Below are 22,193 nucleotides of genomic sequence, written 5' to 3' on the forward strand. Positions count from 1 at the left end.
GCATGACTCAGAGGCTTGTATGGAGGGCTCTGCTAGGTATGAGTCAGGGGCATTGACATGGAGACCCAGTTTAGATTAAAAAAAAAAAAAAAACTGGTTTCTTTAATATGCAAAAATAGCCCTCTTCCAGAAAGAAGAGCTATTGCTCTCTGGTGCCACTTATCGGAAGTAGCATTGCTGTAGAGTCAATGATTGGCTCTTTATAGAGTCCTCAAGCTGGGGAATAGGAGATTCTGGCTAGGTTGATATTTTTTTTTCCCAGTGGAGGATTGCCTGGCCTATAAGACTCCATGTGCCTTTAGCATTTTCCTCAAGGAGAATCTTCACCATCACCACCATCATTTCTTCCAAAAATAGTTTTGTGTTCCAGTTTTGTGTGCATTTTTTGTGGTTGTACATTGGCTCGAATGGGGCTGATCTCCAACCTATGAGCAAGAGGGGCAGTATTTTTGAACGAAGGTAGAAATGATTAATAGTTACATAACAGCTATACATGTAAATTATGGAGAATTATGCAATAGTATTGATGATCACTTATTTCCATATCCATATGCACTCATCTGACTCCCCATTCCCACCCCCACCAACTAACATTCAGAATGTTTTCTTTTACCATTGGATTGAAATGTATTTTCATCCGATCTTTTGGTTTGTTCTTTGTGGTTTTGCGCCTTCAGATTACACCCACCCATTGTCAGGCCCTAGGAAAGAGAACAAATAATAAGGTCAGGATGTCTCTCGCTGACTTCTGTTGTATAAAAAAACAAAGTGGCCCACTGGGAAAATAACCATAAATGTTCATTATTTGCCCAAGAAAATCAATTTGTCTTCGAATTGACCAAATAAAATAATGTAATTTGCAGGAAAAAAATCCCCCAGGTGTGTCAGGCAAGGCTTCGATCCATCTACAGGAGATAGGGACGAGGGCAAGAACGTGGGAGGGAGGCGACAACATCCGAAACCAAATTATGACATTTCATAACCTAACGCGACAGCTATAAATGGCACCGCCAACCACTTGTTTTTACAGTATTATGTCATGTTGTTTAGCTTGGCCTGTGTTATACTTTGATCTTGGGTAGCTGTAAATACACACATAGGCCATTGATCTCTTCCTATAATAGGGTTATTTTAGGATGCAGGGGTTTGGTAGCAAATAATGAGCAGTTGCATAACTAGGCAAATTTGCTCTTTAGGAATATGGGAAAGCTGAGTAGCAATCCAGTCCCTATTACACTAAACAATTATTGGCCTTACTTGGCCGATTACCTCCCGTTCAGACCGATAATCATTTAGTGTAATAGCATATGTTGAATGGTCACGATTAAAGATGAGCAGAACTTTCGGACTTTCGGTCCGAAAGCCACTCACTCCAGTGCGATGCCTGCGATCCCGGGTGCATGGTTGCGCTCCCAGGAATCTGTAGCCGGGATCTTCCAGGAAATTTAAGATACATTCCATGGAAATCCAGGGAATGTATCTTGAATTCCCTGCAAGATCCTGCACCCGGGATCGCAGGCATAGTAATTGAGCAAAGATGCCGTCGGACCAAAAGTCCGACTGTTCGCTCATCCCTAGTCCCGATCAGCTGGCTTGCACAATGTCGACTGATCCTGGTCTTTCCGCATGTTGAAAGACCACATTTTGTGCAGCGGCGGTCTGTTGTGCATTGTTCCGTGCAACAGAAGTGGTGGCAGCAGACTTCAATAGGCGGCCTAAGCGATCTAAAGATCGTTTGGGTGTCCTCTCCCGCTGCTCCCGCTCTGTCTGTGCATGTAAGCGAGCGGGAATGAGGGGGAAGCAAGGGCTGAGCTTGACAGTTAAGATCTTGCTTCCCCCGGAACATTGGGCTGTGTAATACATCCTTAAGAGTGGTCATACTGGTTGTGCAGCTTCTAAGGGCTACTTTAAAATGGGTCAATGTATACACTAAAAAAACACAGATCTTCAAAGGATTATTCCTATATTGAACATTGACATAATGTCCACAGGATGTGTGTGATGGATGCAAGTCCCACCTCTCCAGTACGAATGCGTGCTGAGCCTTCTCCTGCCTGGTGATACAACTTATAGCAGAGATTACAGAATCAGCCCATCTTACTGTGTTCTGTTGCTTCCATATTCCTGCAATTGCCCTACAAAGGGGCAGGTGATCCCTATTCAGGAGATAGGTGCCGATCCTGGATGGGTAAGATTAAACCCTTTAAGGAAAGGTCTAGAAGAACCATGGCATGCTTAGTCTGTTGCCACTTATACAGATATTAGCAGGCTATAGTGACTCCACAGATTGTTGAGCCGCCTTCCTAAAAGCCTTCAAAACCTGAGGTCGGAACATTGACTGAAGAACCATTACGAATGCGGCTACTCTCCCTGTAAATAAATAGTGTTAAATCAGCATGTTCCGGAGTCATTACCGTCACTCTTGTGATGTACAGTGATTCGGATAAGCTGTTTAATGCCTTTAAATTTATAGCAGAGATATTCCTGCCACAAAGATTGTTGGTATATTACTTTAACTGCATAGATGCCGCTTTTGCTATGGTTTTTAATGGTTGTTGTGTGCCAGTGTGTCTCTATGTACCTTTCGGCAGCGATGTGTACCTTTGGTGATAGCTTTTTGACCAGGGTTGATAGCACTTGGTAAATAAATCAGGATTGCACATAGAGTTGGATTTGTCATCACGCTGGGCACTTGGCTATGATGGTATGCCCCGTGTTCAGGGCAAAAGCGACCTGGTTGCATTATTTGTTTTAGAAATTGAAAGCGTTGTTCAGTTCTGGAGATTTACAAAATTATATACACTGTACCTTCAAGGAGCTGCTCAGCACTTGGTTCGACTTACACGAGGCCCTGTTACACGAAACAATTATTGTCCGTATTCGGCCGATGTCAGCTGTTACGGATGATAATCGTCTTGTGAACGATGTTGGCTGATCGTTGTCTGTCATTGTTTGTTGAAAGAAACAACCTACATAGCAACGATCTGCTGCCGTCGCACCGCGGAATAGGAGCGGCGGCAGCAGATTGCTGCTATCTTCTATGGGCTGCCCAGACGAACTAGCGATCATCCGGGCAGCTCCCTGTGCCCCCTGGCTCTTACGCGGCCACTGCCTACGCATGTAATAGCGCCAGCGGGGAACGAGGAGCAAGCGAGTGCTCATTTGCCCTCTCCATCACCCCGTGTAATAGGGACTTTACACTGGAGCCCATCTCCTGCAATGAGATGGTTTGACTCATCCAATGGAATGAGTTATTGGATGTGCTTTATCTTGCATTTTTCTCTTGGACATTTGATACTGGGTTGAATAAAAGGTTTAATACATATAATAAGAATGCTTGAGCTGGGGAGAAATGTGCGCCAGTAGGTAGGTAAGTAAGTAAGATTGTGCCTTTCTCTGGATCTGCCTTTGTGAGGATTGTAGGCTAAACTGGTTGGACTTTGGGGCTTATTTCAGCTTCCAAGCTATGGTACACCATGTATATACTACTCTCTTTAGGGTTCTGTTCACACATCCCATGGTACCATTCCATCCCAATGATGATCTATGGACCTGCTTGACTTACATTGGAATTAATCAGAGTCCTGGCCATGTTATCAAGGCTAGCAGTCTTGCCTATAGGTAGATGGTCATGTCATTGACTACGCAGTTGACTTTGCTCTTGAAGGGAGCAGCACATAAAGTGTACAGGTTTTTGGCATTATTTCACCGATGTTAATGCGGACGTCATGCTTCAGGGAGGTTAGTAGCTTGTAGTCTATTACTAGAGGGTCTTCTCATAAACTTTGGTCCATCACCTCGCATAATGACAAGCACTGTCTATGAATTATATGCAACCGAACGGTGGACGTTTTTATTGTGAACGGATAAATCTTTTGACCAACGTGTATTATATATATGGGAAGAGATAGCTAGCTGTTATCTCCCGTGTCTCGCTAAGGGCTAGATTGCTCCAGGGAAAGAAATGAGAAAACCCCCCAGTCCAGTTAGGACTCTGTTATCAAGGGGCGCCGATGCTCTCAGATATTTAGTTCTGCTTCGTATCAGGATACCACGCGGTGAAAGCTAATATCTCCTTGTTTTTTAACGTCCTATGAAAATTCTTAGCAGTGGCTTTTACAAGAAGGAAACCATTATTTATTATCTGTGAGAGTAAGCACGGGGTGGTTTATGGTGCAGGGGGTGGCGCAAGGATCACAGTCTGGATGGCAGGATTTCCGTCACATATGGAAAAGGTTACGGGCTCTGGTCTCCCAGTAGTGGGTCGCACAGGGTTTTTCTTTTAATCTCACCCCAGGGCAGCATTTCCTAAGTAAATGCAGGGGACCTCTCGTGATTTTCACAGCTCCACACCGGTCATAGCAGACATGAAAAAGGTTAAAGACTCCATCCAAATACTTGTAGTCTAACTACATGCAGGATGGACAAAATTGACTATTTGGGGGGTGACTTCATTGTTTGAATCTAAAATAAAATCTTTAAAAAATATTTATCAAAAAATTTCCCATCTGCTATCCCAATCCTTTGGTCAGAGAGCTGGGGGGGAGGCATTTTGGACGGAGTTGTCCTTTAATTATGCATATATTGTTCCGGGTCAGCATATTACTATTAAATTATTCCAGTAAGCGACGTGGCGCTATAATGACTCCCTCAATCTTATAACGCGCGGGAAGCGTGGATGCCGGGCTTAATGAGACATTGCAATTAGTGCGTAATCATGATGGATCTCATGAATGACTGATCAAAATAGAAAGCGGCGGCGCGGCTAGGCTGAGGATAGACTGACAGGACGAAGCTCTTTTCATTCACGTTCATTATAGGACAATAGCGGCTCCGCTGTGACTACCGGTTCCACACAGATTTTTTTTTTCTTATTGTTTAACTAATGACTTTTCTTAGGCATTCATGATGAGATGCCTCCCAAGCATCTATGGTGGCGATGGGGAATGTTGAATACATGTGGCTCTGGCACTACAACTCTGCTTTACCTCTGCTGGAAGATAAACCATTGGAAAGGGTCCATTAAGGCCGAAATGTTCGGTACTAACTCAGGCGCAATTACTTTTTGTGGATATGTGATAACCAATGCAAACATATTTTGGTAAATTGAGTCATTGGTAAGTGCTGCGTAATAACTGAAGGTTATGGCTTCCAGACCCTCATGTACATACATCTCAAAGAGATCTAATATATTGGACCAGTCTTTGGGTCACCTAAATCCCATGCTAAATCTGCATATCCTTCTAGGAGCAGTTGTTTCATAGAGCAAAAAATTAAGGAACCTTTTTCTGAAAGGAGCAAAAAAATTACCCACTATACTGTTGTTCTCTCACATTCACCGCAGTGGTAGAGCACTCTCATCAGTCTCGCTGCAGGCATCTCCAGCATGGTAGGAGTTAACATAGGAGCAGTGCTTTGCTTGTTATTTTTCCTTTCTCCGCTTCCGCACGCTCTTCACAGCTTGCTGCCGATGAGGGACGCGCAGCGCTGGGATCAATTAAAGCCTGACGAGCCCTGACTGGGGAACCTTTCCATTGCAGCCCATCTCCAGATGTCACAGCTGGGGATGCAGCTGTTCTGACCTCCTCCTGCAACCCAGGGAGGTAGAAGCTGAGGGCCTTCATAATACGTGTGTGTGCGCCGTGTGTACATGTAATATACATCATACAAAGAAAGATTGAACGCCACATAAAACCCTAATGTATCAAAGGTGTCACAAAAAATAGTCATGTACCCCATAGTAACCAATCATGGTTTGGATTATTTATCTTTTTTTTTTTATTTACAATAAATTGGAAAGTGAGATGTGATTGGTTGTATATGATACAGGAGGCCTATGGTAAATAGAGATGACTGAATTGCTCATCTAACTTTGTTTGATCAGCACTCCGCTCATCAAGCCGTTGGCCTTTCACCGCTGCTTTGCTCCCTGCCTCTCCTCCCAGGATGCTGGGAAAAGCTGGATCCAATCCTGGGAAACTTCTCCCAGTTTCCCAGGATTGGATCCAACTTTTCCCCGACACCCTGAAAGGCCTGTGGCTTGTTGAGCGGAGCGCTGATCAAATGAAGCCTTTTCTTAGTAAATAGCTTTTTAAATCAAAGGATGGGCTAACTCCTGCCCCATTGGATACCTCTGTTGCAGGCTCCATCAGATAAAATATCATAGGTTTCCATCAAAACTACTGTAAAAAACAGTGTCTGTGGATCTGTAACACAGCCAACATGACCACACCCAGTGTATCCCATTGACTTTTAATCGTGGTCTGTTCGGATTCCACTATGGTGTCCAATATTTTACCAGACAATACAGTGCAGCGTGCTACCTGACAGACACCATACAGAAAGCCTAGCTAATCCCATTAAGCCAACTTGGGTGCCGTTCATATTAGGCATGTAACACATCCACTGGCACTGTTGGTTTCATTGTTCTACTCCAAAGAATAGAAGAGCAACAAAATGCCTACAAATCTTACATTGCCAGAGGAACAAACACTCACCGTTTGGTGATCTAGTACTTTCCAACAAGAAGTTCCCAAGTGGAAATTTCTGCTATATGGCGGAATATCAAGTGTCAATTTGAGGGAAATACACTGTAAAATGAGGAAAGATGAGCAAATCTGTTCACCAACTACTGATCCACTATCTATAAATGTACACGGAGTAAAATGATTTGCCAGCTTTTTGATCAGCTCTGCCAAATTGAAGCAGACATTAAATAAATCAATTGGGCCATTTTGATCTATTGACTGCCAATTCAGCAAATCTATTCACCATCACTAAAAATAAGTGCTGATCAGGTGTGATGATGATATGTGCAGATACATTACTATGACATCCTGATGGTATGCGTATACAACCTTCTTATTGGAGGTGGGCCGAATCCTCCTGGTAACAGCCTTTTTAGCAACCTTGTTTTCACTAATAGTGAACTTTGGGCATAACCAGACTGTTCACCATAAACGTAGAAGGATCCTGTATAGATGCTAAGTACCGACATGAACACACTCGCCAATGGTCACAATTTGGGGTGGAACAGTCCCTCAGAAGGGGTGGGGTTTATGTAAACTCTGTTCCAAAGTTGGTGTTTGAGGGTTTTTCATGGTGGCAATTATATGTCTCATTTTTGGCTTTTTTAATGATCTTGGCTTTTTTCCCAAGATGCTACATTGCCAAAATTTTAATTTTAAGTTGGGACAATGCGATTAAAAAGATGCACCAGATTTATCAAGTCTAGTGTTTGGTTTAGTAAATCTGCCCTGCTGTGTAATGTCTAGGGCAGGGATGGGGAACCTTCAGCCCTCCAGCTGTTGCAAAACTACAATTCTAATCATGCCTGGACAGCCAAAGTGAAGGCATGATGGGAATTGTGTATTGTAGTTTTGCAACAGCTGAAGGGCTAAAGGTTCCCCATCCCTGCTCTAGAGCAAGGTCTAGAAGGGTGGTTCATGGCACAGTGAACACCAGCGAAAGATTCCCTATTCCATACAGCGCCCCCTAGGGCACTAGGCATAACCCAGAGAATACATGGTCCCAGAGTTCTTTTCGAAGGGGAGGCATCTCTGCATATTAGGTTTGCTGTATCTGTATGTCTCCTTTAGGTTTTTGTTTTATGGAAATAGTCATTAAAAGACTTTGAAGAAGACTGTGGTCGGTGGGGGTTAGAGGTCAGACGGGAGCTGTGACAGCTGGGAAATAGTGACTCCTCTTGTGCGGATAGTCACCTTCCCACCCAGTGTCGCAGTTAAATGTCTGCATCTCTTTCTTGTTATTAATCACGAGTCCCTAGATGTTCTCTGACTACTGCTAACTGCCCCCATGCACCTTAATAGCCATAAAAAGTTTTTATGATCCAGTCGCTATCTTTTCTCTCTGACGCACATTCAATCACAATGAATCCTTTCCTGTGTCCTCACCGAGTAGACTCTTTTTTTTTTTTATTATTTATTTTTTTTTTTTACTCAGTCTGGCAGGATGTACCGCTTCTTTATTTTCTGGCTACCATTAGCTTGCAACATGCCAATTTGTATTATGCAGTGAAGGTCAGTAGGTGGGAAGAAGGTTGTACTCTCACAAATTGGTAATGTGTAAAAAAAAATAAAAAAAAAATGAATTTTTAAGGTTTTTTTGTGTGAGTTCTATAACATTGGTTACTTGTTACTTGTTGTGGCTCAGGAGCATCTTTCTGGTCTCCAGTTTGGGTGTGGTTTTGTAGCTCAGTTCCATTAAAGTGAATAGAGCAGATATGTAATACCACAAACAACCTGGGGAAAGGGGTGGTGCTGTTTTTGAAACAAAGTAGCAGTGCTTTTTCTAATCCTGGAAAGTCCCTTTAAATTGCAATTCTCTTACATAATCATTGACATGGAGCCCGCCAAGGTTGTCCTGAGACCTCCCATTAGTTGTTCTGTGTCTGCAGTATAGCCTGCTAGTAAGAAGTGATCATAGACTGACTGAACTATGGAGTTCATGGCACTTGACTGAATATATCTGATATTTGTATGCAAATGGAACCTGCTCAGGATTCTCCAGAAAAGAACAGTAGTAAGAGCTGTCACTTTTGGAGTAGTAATGGCAAAGTGATTTTAGGGACAGAATACAGAAGTAAAATGCAATACCTATCCCTGATGTCAAGTTTCTTAGAAGTGAGAATAGGAGTGATAATTATTTTAGGAATTCTTTATGGTAATAGAGTAAGGGTCACTTCAGGTACTGCTCTCACTATGCCCTCTGTATACAGTATGTTGGGAGGATTTGCTGATGGATACGCCTGACAGATGCCACTATGTATAGGTAGACAGTGGCATCCTTCATCTATAGAAACTTCATTAAAAAAGTGTGTTTTTTGTCGTTTACTTAATGCCTCTGTATTTAATAGTTCAGCGATATAGATGGGAAAAAAAGGTTAACCAACATATACCAGCCTAAAGGAGGACAAAAGGGCATGTGGTTATGCAACTATTATGTGCTGTACTGTCAATTGTGACTACTGAATCATTACTGATAGAATTTTCTGGGACGGAACAAATCAAGTTTATGATACTGACACTTAAAGTGACCAGTGTCCCTCCCCCTCCCCCCTTACACTTGCTAAATTTCATTGGTTAACAGTGTCACCTAGGCAGGGCTTCACAGCTGTTGAGCCCCCTCTCCTATATGGACAGTATCACCTAGGCGGGGCTTCATGGCAGTTGGGCCGCCTCTCCTATATGGACAGTGTCACCTAGGCGGGGCTTCATGGCAGTTGGGCCACCTCTCCTATATGGACAGTGTCACCTAGGTGGGGCTTCATGGCCTAACTATCAACCGATTAAATTAACCGATGAAATTAAGCGATTTTTAGAGCAAAGAGAAGATGCAGACAAGTTTTATACAGGTATATCAAATATGCAGCATCTAAGATTGTGGATGGTGTGAAGAACCACACAGAGAGTGAGGGGGCGACAATATCACTTTAATATATTTCATGTCTGTGCAACTATGGTCCCTGGTGAACTGAATCATCAGCACATGGCTTACATCGGTATTCTCCATCTGTGGCAAAACTACAATTTCTAGCTTGTACAATGGAAGTTGTAGTCTTGCCACAGGTTAAGGAACATTGCTTTACATAATAAAGAGTGTGCACATATTATCCTCTGTTCTCCTGTCTGAATTTGTTAGTCTCAGAGAACCCCTCTAAATCTTGCATTACTTTTTCAGCACTTTTTAAGCCTTTCTTTTACTACCGAAATGTTTTTGACCTCTTTTATGGGTAACCGCACAGTTCTTATGCTGAACTAAACTCTTCAGAATACTTTAGCGTTTTTTTCTTTTTTCCCTTTCTTGCACAGAATCGGGGACGACTAGCAGAGAAAAGAACTATTCCACTTCCACCGAGTAGGATACCGAAAAAGGAACCCTGCTCTCTGTTCTCTCCGGGGGAGGAGAGTCCCAAAGGCAATGGAGAAATCCAGTCTGTAAAGCTGGAAGAGGATCTGCACATCAGTATCATGAAAAGAAGGTACATGTCCTGACGAGACGCGGCGTTTAACAAGCTCCCAGTGCCCCTGGGGTAGAGGCTTTGAACAGCCGTCATGTGTGGGCTCATTTTGGCTGATTCCTCCCTCATGCTGGCAACATTTTCACGGAAACAGGATCAGTTCGTGCCTTTCGGACAGCACCTGCTGCATTCACTGATCCCATCCCAGCATGAGACAGGGCAGCGTTGCTCTGCTAATCTTGTAAAATCTAAGGGGAGGGGTGGGGGATGTCTGCTTGAGAGATACAAGTCTCTCTCCTTTTCCCATATTATGACTCCTCTACAGCCGATTACTGTAAGTTCTTTGCTATTAATCTTGCTCCGGTTGCAGGGTTTGCCATGATTCAGTGAAACCTTGATGAATTGCTTTTCTCTAGGTCTGAAATAAAGTTCATTTGCTGTTGCACAGATAGCGCCATTATATTCCGCAGCGGTGATTGTCATCATTCATATCATTCCTTTTATCCGAGTTGACTGTGTAATGTCCATAGATATCCATACACTAGAGTTAAAGGGGTAGTTCACAAAAAAAAAAAAAAAATTCAAACAACTGGCCCCAGCAAGTGTCAGAGATTTGTAATTTACTTCTATTAAAAAAAACTTAAGTCTTCCAGTCCTTGTTGCCTGCTGTATGCGATATAGTAGAGATTTGCTGCTGCTCTGGACAGTTACTGACATGGACAGAGGTGGCAGCAGAGAGCACTTTGTCAGACTGGAAATAATACACCACTTCCTGCAGGACATACGGCAGCTGACTTAAGATTTTTTTTATAGACGTAAATAACAAACCTCTGGCACTTGCTGGGGACCAGTTTATTTGAAAGAAAAAAAATGGTAAACAACCCTTTTAATCTTTTTATAAGAAATCATCATTTCTTTGGAGTGTGGGAGATCACTTCAGTGTCCATAATGAAGTACCCACCAGCTGCATGTTCGGACAATTTTAGTATTAAGTGTATGGGGGCTTTAAACTTGCGTACCCCCTTCCCAAATGTGAAGGGCTGTTGTTTTTATGTTTGATTTCAAGAAGAATGGAGACAATACACTTATTGGGATGTAGGATTTTATTGCAATGAATGAATGAATGTGTAAGTCAAGTGTGGGTAATCCACAAATGGTTGCTTCCAATGAGTGAGTCAGTAGCAAGTACTGTATGTATGAAAACATGTCAGCTTGGTTGGTTTACATACATTTGTATAAGCATGGGGACTCTTTGGTTATAACAATTTATCAGAAGCCATTGCTGGGGACTACTTTTATGTGTAATTATGCTCAGTCTGGGACAAAATGGAAAAAAAAAGTACTCACCTTCCCCCCCCCATCCCCACTGGTACCGTTGTACTGGTCCTCACTGTAATTCCTGCACAAGAAATTGGCTGTTCAGCCATTCACTTTCCTCAATGGTGTCCTGTCTCAGCCACCAATGGAAGGAAGCGCTGACATCTGAAAGGCAGTGATGGGGGAAGGTGAGTATAGTTTTTTATTCTCAGCCCGAGCAGAATTACATCTAAAAATGTCCCTATTATACCCCTTTGAATGATATCTTTCCAATTGTCTTTCTCTCACTTATTCATTATTAGCATTCATAGTACTGGCCTCATGCATCAGATCTAGAACATAAGACTAAGACTCTGAAACGACATCAACAATATGGCAAACCTGTTTCAAAGGGACAACTATAGCATCAGAAGTCTTTTATCTACCGTCGCGTATGTGACTCGCATTTCATTTACTGGAGGATTTAATGGTATTACCGCATATCATTGAGATAGGCCTGCTGTCCTCCGTCCACGTATCTGGCGACGTCATCCCGGACTGTCTGCTTGCCTTCAGTGCGGTAGCGATGACCCTTGAGATTTATTGAATAATGATAGTGGAACAATCCTTCCTGGCGCCAGTCGGATGATTCACACTTAACACAGTGAGATGTCAATGGACACTGACACACACCTGAGAGTCATAGGATGTATGACTGTGTGACGTGAGACTCGGTGTAATAAAACTTTGCCTTGTAAAGAAATAAAATAGAATTTCAATCTGAAATCAAACAATTGTATATTCCCCTGTTTGTCAAGCTTAACGTTGTGTCTGTGTTTGTAGGGTGTCCATGCATAGGGGGGGAACCGACGAAAGACAGTGGTTTAGCGCTATAGTAAATCACTGTCTTGTTAATGCAGTCAGCAACTTATACTAATAGGTGAACAGGGATTATCGACCATGCACATTTCCATTCATCTCGAAAAACATTAACAATTGCATTTATCTTGCTTTGATTTGGCTTCAGACTTGGAAATTGTCTTTTTTCAAAAGATACATGGATAATGTCCTTGTTCATAACGGTAACTAGAGATGAGCAAACCTGGAGTATGCTCGAGTCGATCCCAACCCGAACTTTCGGCATTTGATTAGCGGTGGCTGCTGAACTTGGATAAAGCCCTAAGGCTATGTGGAAAACATGGATATAGTCATTGGCTGTATCCATGTTTTCCAGACAACCTTAGAGCTTTATCCAAGTTCAGCAGCCACCGATAATCAAATGCCGAAAGTTCGGGTTCGGATCGACTCAAACCCGAACCCAGTTTGCTCATCTCTAACGGTAACCCCTACGATTGTAAAGAAATGCAGAATTAGTTGGCGCTTTTAAAATTTGTTTTATTTTTATTAAGCATGGAAACTGGTCTTGTTTTTATACCTTGCAATACCTAGAACTCGAACTCAAAGGGCCCCATAGCAAAATGAGATGGGTTCTAAAACTTAAAGGGTTTATCCAGCGAAAATCGTATTTTTTCAGGTCAACCGGTGTCAGAAAGTTTATATAGATTTGTAATTTGCTTCTATTTAAAAATCTCAAGTCTTCTTATACATATCAGCTGCTGGATGTCCTGCAGGAAATGTTATTTTCTTTTCAATCTGACACAGTGCTCTCTGCTGACATTTCTGTTCGAGACAGGAACTGTCCAGAGCAGCAGCAAATTCTTATAGAAAACCTCTCCTGCTCTGGACAGTTCCTAAATCGGACAGAGAAGTCAGCAGAGAGCACTGTGTCAGACTGAAAGAATACACCACTTCCTGCAGGGCATTCAGCAGCTGATAAGTATGGGAAGACTTAAGATTTTTTAATAGAATTAAATTACAAATCCATATAACTTTCTGAAACCAGATGATTTGAAAGAAAGATTTTTGCTGGATAACCCCTTTAAGGACAGAAACCCAAAATTGCAGCATAGGTAGCTATAATACAAGGTTAAAGAGGTTTTTTTTTTTTTGTTTTTGGAGAAATCTCTGTAATTCTGTAATTGGGTTTATTAGCTAAATATGCCATTATCTGCATTTAAAAAGCCCTTTTCCAGGTCCCCCCCTCCCTCCTCTTTTCCATCTACTGCAAAAAATCAGGAAATTGTGACTTGTTGCATCAGACATACCCAGTCTGTTCTAGGGAGGGGGGAGGAAGAAGGAGGGAGTTAGCCGACAGCAGAGAGCAGATAACAGAGGATTACAGGCACAGAGCTGGGTGACAGCTGTAATCAGAGCTCAGAGAGGTCAGTGGTGACTGTCAGAGGAGATAGAGGGTGAGGTATTTGTAGATTAACTCTTCGTTGTCCTGTTTTGGTCTTTTATTTAGCTCTCCTAAAGGAGAACCATGAAGACAGGGGGGAGAGTTTCAAACTGCTTTTTCATGTTAAAAATGCATTTTTCAGCTAATAAACCTAAGAACAAAGTTTCTTAAAATCGCCTGGACTATTGATTTCTGCAAAAAAAAAAAAAATTTTCACGACAGTGACACTTTAAAATAATAGTACCATAAAATAATAGTACCATATATCAGAGAACTCATATAGTGTAGTGCTAGATACTTGTTTTTCCTTACAAAAAGGTAATATATTCTGGCACCCCCTAGCAGCTGCTATGGCTATAGTCACACCAGTGCATACCAAAGCCCCCATCTATTGAATGTTAGATACTGAACTTTATGCAGGACCCAGAACTCCCCCCCAAAAAAACACCATAGGTGACATTGAATGATGTAGTATATTAGTAAATTATCTAATTCAGAAATAAATTTCTCTATAAACATAGTTGGATAGCGCTTATGCCTTGGTTTTTCAGTCCATGACACACATCAGGCAATTTCTTGCACAGTTGCAGCTCAGCCATAGACGTGTGATAGTATATGACGTATTTCCCCACAATCTGTCGCCCTCTAATGCTCGCCCTCCACTCATCAGGGTCGCTAACAGACTTAACTAGTCATATATTTAATTACTAATATCCCCATTCATCTCCCAGTTTATGTTAATTCGTCTTCATTAAAATATTATAGAAACATTTTTAACCATTTATGACCAAGTTCAGGCATCAGTCCGTGTAAGATTTGCTAAATGGTGACTTGGCCCAGTTGTGAAAACCTTGTAATTAAATCACATCAAAGTCACTTGAAACTAAATAGAAAAGAATTTAATTGAGTTCAATGTTATGATTTCAAATTTGCATGAGATTTCACCCCCAGAGACTCCAATGTAATTTAATTGCATTGCAGCCAAATCTTCTTTTATTAAATCTGGCTATTAGTATAGGCACTGGTTATCTCGGACCGCCCTGCCCCGGCAAAATGGGTGGCAGAGGAGTGTTTTCGTGTGAAGAACTACTATTGGGCTATATAAATGCAAGAGGTGACTTATAGGTATACTTCTTTCCTGTATTACTGCTCAATTTCCGCTATCTTCTGTCTCTGCCCCCCCCCCCCCTCTTCCCTTCCCTTTTAAATTTTTCTACTGGTTGGCCTGAAATTCACTTAATTTTCCGTTTGCCTTTCTTGCTGTTGCTTTGATGGTGCCAAGCATGGCCCGATTACTTGACGTAAGCAAGATTGGCGCTTGCTTACTGAGCCTATATACAGCACGATAATCGTTCAGCAAGGGCTGTATATATATCGTTAGGGATGTCCAGGCAGCCCTTGCCTAATAAGTGTAAAATAATACAGTTATATATACCTCTTCACTCTCCCTGAAGTCCTGCTAGCTTCGGCCTGCTCCCTGCAATGTCTGAATTGACTGGTGGCTCAGCCAATCACTGGGACAGTGCCGCGGTCAATGATTGGATGAGCGGCCTGCCACTTCAGGCACTGTGGGTAGCGGGCCATTTTGGAAAAAAATAAAAAATAAATGTTTGTCCCCCATCCCTCTACGACACGGCTCCATTAGAATCAATGGAGCCATGTCATAGAGGGGCGGGAGTTTCCTCCTGCTGGGGGCCGAGTGGCCTGCCTCCAGTGCTTCACCCCGGGCTGGTGTTCGGTAACAGACCGGCGCCATACATGGGAACCGGACCACGGCTTCAACTTGTCTGCGTCAACGCTGGTCTATACATGGGCAATACTTAGGTACATTCGCTTTAATGAACTTTCTACAATGTGTGAATGGACCCTAACAGTAAGGGCCCTATTCCACCGGACCATTATCGTTTGCAAAATCGGTAACAATTAACGATCACAAACGACCTCAAACGACCCCTATTGCGAAAGACCTGAAAACGTTCACTCATTTCCATGGAACGATAATTGTTACTTATGATCGTATTTGCGATCGTTTTTTCTTCGCTATTGCGTTCGTATCTACTGCGAACGACTGAAGGACGTCTTGTTAAATGCGAACGGTTTGCGAATGAGCAACCATAAAAATAGGTCCAGGTCTTATAAAGCGATCAACGATTTATCGTTCGGTAGTTAATCGTTAACTACATTTCAACCGAACGATTATCGTTTAGATTCGAACAATTTAACGATAATCTGAACGATAATCGTCCGGTGGAATAGGGCCCTAAGTTGGTTAATCATAGGGTATCATTATTAGGGATGCGGATTCTTTAGCAACCATATTTGTCTGTATAAAATTTAGTCAATTGCCCAATACAAAGCAAAAAAAAATAAATGCATGTCCTCATTATCGTCATTATATCAATTAACACCAAATGAACCTGTGAATTCCACTCATATGGCACAGGTTAGACGGGAGGTGCGCTTTAAGAGCTTTGCCTTCCTATTAAACATCAAAGTAGCATCAACTGTATATTACATTTGGACATTTTAACTGCTTGTGAAGCAATGTAGTAGCTGCCTTTGGGGCTGAAGCTTGGCAGCGAGCAGCGCGTGAGGCTAGACCACACATAGAGATGATTGTGAACTAAATTGTACTTGTTGGGTGGATGCTGTAAATTAAATTATGATATGCTAACAACCCAGGTATTAAAAGTTCCTTCCCTTCTGCTCCGGGTCGCTGTATTCACTCACCACTGTAACCTCCAGCACAATATACTGGAATATACTGGAATGTGTTCACCCCAAACCTCAGGTTTACTTTATAAACCGCACATTTTGGGAGCGCGCTAACTTAACGTATTTGACGGAAATTCTTTGCTTGTTGCCTCAGTAACTGGAGTCGAGTTGGGAGGACTGCACATAATACACAGGATTTTTCCTTATGGTCCTGTAGTGGAAAGTCTATATCTCTTTGTCTATTAATTTTAGGGTTCTTTACGCCGGCATAGTTTGTGCAGCCACCATTGGGATGCCTTATGTCTCCATGACAACCGTACAAGTCTCCTTGGAGAAAGTTCTGATGTCATAACCGTAAGAGTAATGAGGTCGCTAGATACCAGATAGCACCTAGTGTATAATACACAACCTGGGACGCAGCTTGACACATGACGGATGTTCCCGGCTGTGTTACAGGCCGCAGAGGCCGTTCTTTCATTATCCCTGTGGTTGTGTAGGTCGCCGGAGTACAAGGGCCCGGCCACTGAAATATCTGGAAATGAATTGTACAATATGTCACATATCCCACAAGTTTTAAGGGATCGTAAAACAATCTGGGTGGTCCATTTATACCAGGGATGGGGAAACTTTGGCTCTCCAGCTGTTGCAAAACTACAATTCCCATCATGCCTGGACAGCCAAAGCATGATGGGAATTGTAGTTTTGCAACAGCTGGAGGGCCAAAAATTCCATATCCCTGGTTTATACTATGGGCGTACAGAATTTTTTTTATTTTGGCCTACTATGTTATCAGCTTTATCCTGACCATAAGTGTAGTCCAACACAGTCCTAATGGGGTTAGTAGTCGCAGGAGTACTGGTGTGTCCGCCACTGACTGTCATTGGGTATCAGAGTAACGTGGACACCGTCTGGCTAGCCTTTTGGTCTGGGTTAATGCCAGCGTGTCATCCGATCTCTCTCCTCATTGCCAGACGGAACAGATGGCCTTTACTAGAGCTACAGTCACATCTGCCCCTTCTCTTTAACCTTTTGCTATCGTTCTTTTCTGTCCCCACCCTGCATTAATATGATCCCCTCAGACTGGAGCTTTAAGTGTCTGAGCTGCCACTTTGCTGCCTCTTGAAACATAAAGGAGACGGGGGAATATGGAAACCAATTAAAAGATGCGAGAGGTCACATCATGGTGGGACGGCTCATATTCATAAGGGACCTCTGGAGATGGGACAAATTATCTCTTGTATCTCCTCAATACTGTGAAAAGGTGTCGCCACGACCCAGACGAAAGGGTAAACCTGTTACTGCGTCCTATGGATCTAATTTATAGTTTAGGCAGAGAAGATAAGGCAGCAATTACATTTGGCAATTCTTAAGTGCTTTTCTAGAACAGTGTTACTAAGCCAAGTATTCCCTACTTAAGTATATTACTTAAAAGCACCCCAAGGTTATGACCAAACACTGTGCTGCACATTATGGACAACGCATGTACCCCCTAGAGACAAGGCATGTACATCCCAAGGTTCTAGGAGACCCCTATAGATTGCACTATAATCACAAAAAACGTACATATAAATTAAAACATTTAGGAGGAATCAATTTTTTTGCACTTGTATGGCTTAAAAAAGTTAAAAAAAAATTTGGAAAAATAAGTTTTGCATCTTTTGTACCACTTTCTATAAAGGTGGGTGGGGCTTAGCATGTAGGGTGGAGTCCCCCCATATCCTGACGGATTTACTATCATTTATGCCAGCAAACAGATTTCCATTTGTGGTGTATGGACAATCACATATATAACACATTAAGGGGCTCATGCTCTTTAATTAATTGGTTGCATTAATGTAACTTAAAGTGAAAGTACCATCAGACCCGGGCTGAAGCACTGGAGGCATGCCGACCCTCCCCCAGTTGGAGGAACCCCCCACCCCTCTATGGGCTCCATTAGAATCAATGAAACCTCATCATAGAGGGACGGGGGTTTCCTCCCACTGACGGTGGTTCGGCCCACCTCCAGTGCTTTAGCTTTGGCCTGATGGTACATTCACTTTAAAGGGATAATCCGGCCTATAAAAATTGATAGTCTGTGCTTCACGTAGGCCACCAGTATTAGACTGGCGGGGGGGTTCAACTCCCAGCTCTCCTGTCAGTCAACATTTTGAAAGCGCTGCAGCGACTCTTGTGCGTACATTGCCGTGCATGCAGCCTCTTTAAACAACTGAAAGGGGTTAACCGGGATCAGAAAAATATAGCCGCTTCCTTTTAGTGCCACACCTGTATTCAGGCTATGTGGGGTATTACAACTCCATTCACTTCAGTGGAACTAAGCTGCAATACCACACACAAACTGAGTAGAGAAGTGGCTTTGTTTCTGGAAGAAAGTGGCGGTTTTTTTAATCCCGGACTACATTGAGGCAATACATAGACTAATGCTGAGTAATGACTTTGGGATCTCTGGAGCAGCCAATAATGATGGGATTTATTTACCTATTTTCTGGCTGCCAATTCTTTGACAGATTGTTGCAGTATAGAGACACCATTTTTATACTTTTTATTTTGCTGTTGAATGATAGCTGATATTGTCCTTTTCAGGGCAATAGATTAAATGTTGGGCTTGTATGAACAGGGGCAGGGATGGAAATCCTATGTGATCACAAGGCTTAATCTTACTTTAGCCACGGATGGTCAGCGACACATTCTCAGATTCCATGATAATGCTTGAGTCTTGGAGGATCATATTCTTCTGGTGGAGGCTTTTAGATATATTAGGAGATTGTGATATTGAGGGCTTTCAGACCATTGCTATTTTGTCTGTATTCTTTTAAAAAAATTTTAGCATCACAGCCTCCTGTTGTAGCCTTGTACATTCCCCGCCATCCCTCCAAACAACTCATGCAGAAGCAGCAGGAGGCGTCTGTGTGCGGAACAGTTAGGCACTGTGTTAGGGAGGGAATCTTCTAGTAAGCGGCACAGGCATCCGCTTGGCCACCTGCTGCTTCTGTCTCATTAGTTTAAAGGGGTGTAACTTGTGCTGTCACCTTAAGAAAACCTCTGTTATTGCATGCATTAAACTATTGGCTGTCAATTCATTTACAACTGTTGTGGCCAACATTGACCAGACATAGACATCAATCTATTTAGCTACTCCACCTGTACCTGTTCCATCCCTGCTCCCTTCTACTATACATTGACAATGCGCTAACATTCAGGTTACACACTGAGCTGGCAAAGGCTAATGTTACCAGGAAAAAACAATATCCGCAGGAGTATGTTCACATGCAGCAGATATGTAGCTGAAATTTCTAAAAACTGCTGTGTCTGTTTCCAGACGCACTTTAACATGCTTTTAGGTGGACCAACCTGTTCTCCATATAAGCTCCATATAATAAAGTGTGTACTTTATCCAGATGACGTAGAACTTTCTTTAACAACAATGTATAAAAGTGCATGGCTACCACAACTCACAGCATAACATATATGACTGACAAATAGACTATGTATCGATTCTTTGGCAGATGGCAAAATTCGCCCAACTATAGTCAGTACAGGTGGAGATGCGAGCGTCAGAATCCGTGGCGGGTTATCTGCCCGGATTCCATAGTGTGAACGCACCCTAAGGCTATGTTCAGACACTGTAAGAGAAAGGCCATTCCGTGACCCAGCCGGGTCACGGAACGGACAGTATTAGAAAAGATCATCCCGGATGGATTTAGTACTGGCCGGATGATCTTTAGGGCAGCTGAGTTCTGATGCGGGCGCATCAGTGTGCGTCCGCATCAGAAGTCCCCACTGCACACAATGGAGCGCGTGGCTGGAGCTGCACGCTCCACAGTGTGAATTGACAGGGTTTTCTGCGGCCGCTATTCATTGAATAGCAGCCGCAGAAAACTGACATGTCAGTTTCTTGCGGCTCTGCTAGGGATCCCGGGCAGGATTTATGAAAGGGTGTAAATATACACCTGGTGTAAATTGCCCACAGCAACCAATCACAGCTTCTATTATATTTTACCTGAGCTGTGATTGGTTGCTGTGGGCAGTTTACACCAGGTGTATATTTACACCTTTTCATAAATCTTCCCCTATGTGTATACACTCCGGCCGGGATTCCAAAGAAGGCAGCAATACGTAAGTACCGTAGAAATCATGGCCGTTGTTACAACGGCTGTGATTACTACGGAACTTACATAGTGTAAACATAGCCTAAAAGTGTTTGTGGTATTGGAACCAATTGTCACATTGTTCCAACCCCCTGGTTTGTGCCCAAAGCAATAAAGTTTTAAGTCACGATTGCCAAGTAGCTGAGCCCAGGCCTTATATTGGCCCTTAAGTAACCAAGCAACTGAAATAGTTTTGCCCCTATGGTGGTACCTCCTGCTGTGCGTCCATTTCCTACACAGAGTACAGTCCTCACGTCTATCTTTTATTTCTGTGCACTTCCCGGAACCGTACTGACTTGTTTCATAGAAAGCGACATACCCCCACAGAGCACCCCATGACCCCTTTCCAGAGTGAAGCCTGTCACCTCACTAAAATAGAAATGACTGAACGTCTACATTATTGACATTCTGCAGCGCAGGACAACATGAATGCCAGGTACAGATGAGGTGAAAAGGTTATTACACACCAAGGATCCGACACAAATCCCCGTTAACGCCTTGTGGATCGAAACAGCGAGAGCTCACCCCCCCCCCCCCCCCCCCCCCCCCCCCGTTTCAGAATGCTTTATTGTTCCCTAAGAGGATCGAATGCTCTTTATTTTTAACATTTTAAGAACCGGGATCTTCTTTCCAGACGTATAAAATGACACACCACGTAAAAAGGGCTACAAGGCGGTGGAAAGTGCTGCGCGCTGTGAAGTTTCATAATATGTGATGGTGACGTTCACCGCAGTCGGCTTAGTCTTTTGGAGCAGAAAGACTTGCTGGACAGCTGCCACCGCTCCGGAAGCTCTGCCAGATCTGGAGGTTTCTCTGGTCAGGAAATGGTTACTATCTGCCGAGTGAATGCAGATGCCCTCTTTCCTGAGCGTGAGAAGCAGAAGGAAGCGAGACCCTCGCCTATGCAACCGCTTGCGGCGGAAACAGGTGAGAGGTGCCAGCTAAGGGGCAGGACAGCACCGTTGTGTTGTAGAGATGGCTGGTTTCTTCTATATCCTTGCTGTAAGTCCTATATTTTGGAACCGAGAACTAAGCAGGACTGGTATTTGGGATGATATATATGTAGTATATGACTAGTTTTTGCTATTCCTGTGTGTATCTAGTTCACCATCGTCTACTGTAATCTTATGTAAAGGGGGCAAGCTTTATGTCTCCCCTTAGGATAAGGCTACTTTAATATGTTGATGTATAGAATATATGACTGTATGTATGCATGTTTGTTATAAAGTTTTGATGTGTATAGGTATTTGCTGTGTACCTTAAGGCCCTTTTGTTGCTTGGGCTGTTGTAGGCTGCTAAGGTCAGATATTCCACTATGTCATATTGCTTGCTATTGGTGGGAGGATGTGCCATTGTTGGTGTATACCTGGGAAGGGCCTGGCACTGAAGTGGCCATTAAAGGGGATCTGTCACCTACATTTTCTTTTACTGATTAGAATCAGATACTAAAACCTGTTCTTACATTCTAATTTGTTTCTATTTTCTGACTAAATTTTTTATTTTTTATTTTTTCACTATTTGTATATTGTTGTGGGGGCTGCCAAATTGCCTGGGCTGTTTTTAACAGCATTTGGCGACATGCTTTACAGCAAGACTCATGGACATAGACGACATTAGACCAACTCTGCGCCCTTGATATGAAAGTAAAACATCATTGAGCGTGCTCTGTGACCTTTGAATAGGTCATCCAATCTGCTATTGTCTATTATTGATGCTATCTACCTACTGGTGTCACATGACGCTGTAATGCTGCACA

The 22,193-nt window shown here is 42.8% G+C and overlaps 1 protein-coding gene across 5 annotated transcripts in view; it reads left to right on the plus strand.

The window, feature by feature from the left end:
* The window catches only part of SAMD11 (sterile alpha motif domain containing 11), a 141,823-nt gene that overhangs the window by 34,443 nt on the left and 85,187 nt on the right, over positions 1-22,193 (plus strand). For all 5 annotated transcript variants that reach the window (XM_069948690.1, XM_069948688.1, XM_069948689.1 and 2 more), the window contains exon 3: positions 9,831-10,000. In XM_069948690.1, the coding sequence (XP_069804791.1) occupies positions 9,831-10,000 (170 nt within the window). The remainder of the gene's footprint in view (positions 1-9,830; positions 10,001-22,193) is intronic.

This window comes from Dendropsophus ebraccatus, chromosome 12 (assembly GCF_027789765.1).
Source record: "Dendropsophus ebraccatus isolate aDenEbr1 chromosome 12, aDenEbr1.pat, whole genome shotgun sequence".
NCBI lineage: Eukaryota > Metazoa > Chordata > Amphibia > Anura > Hylidae > Dendropsophus > Dendropsophus ebraccatus.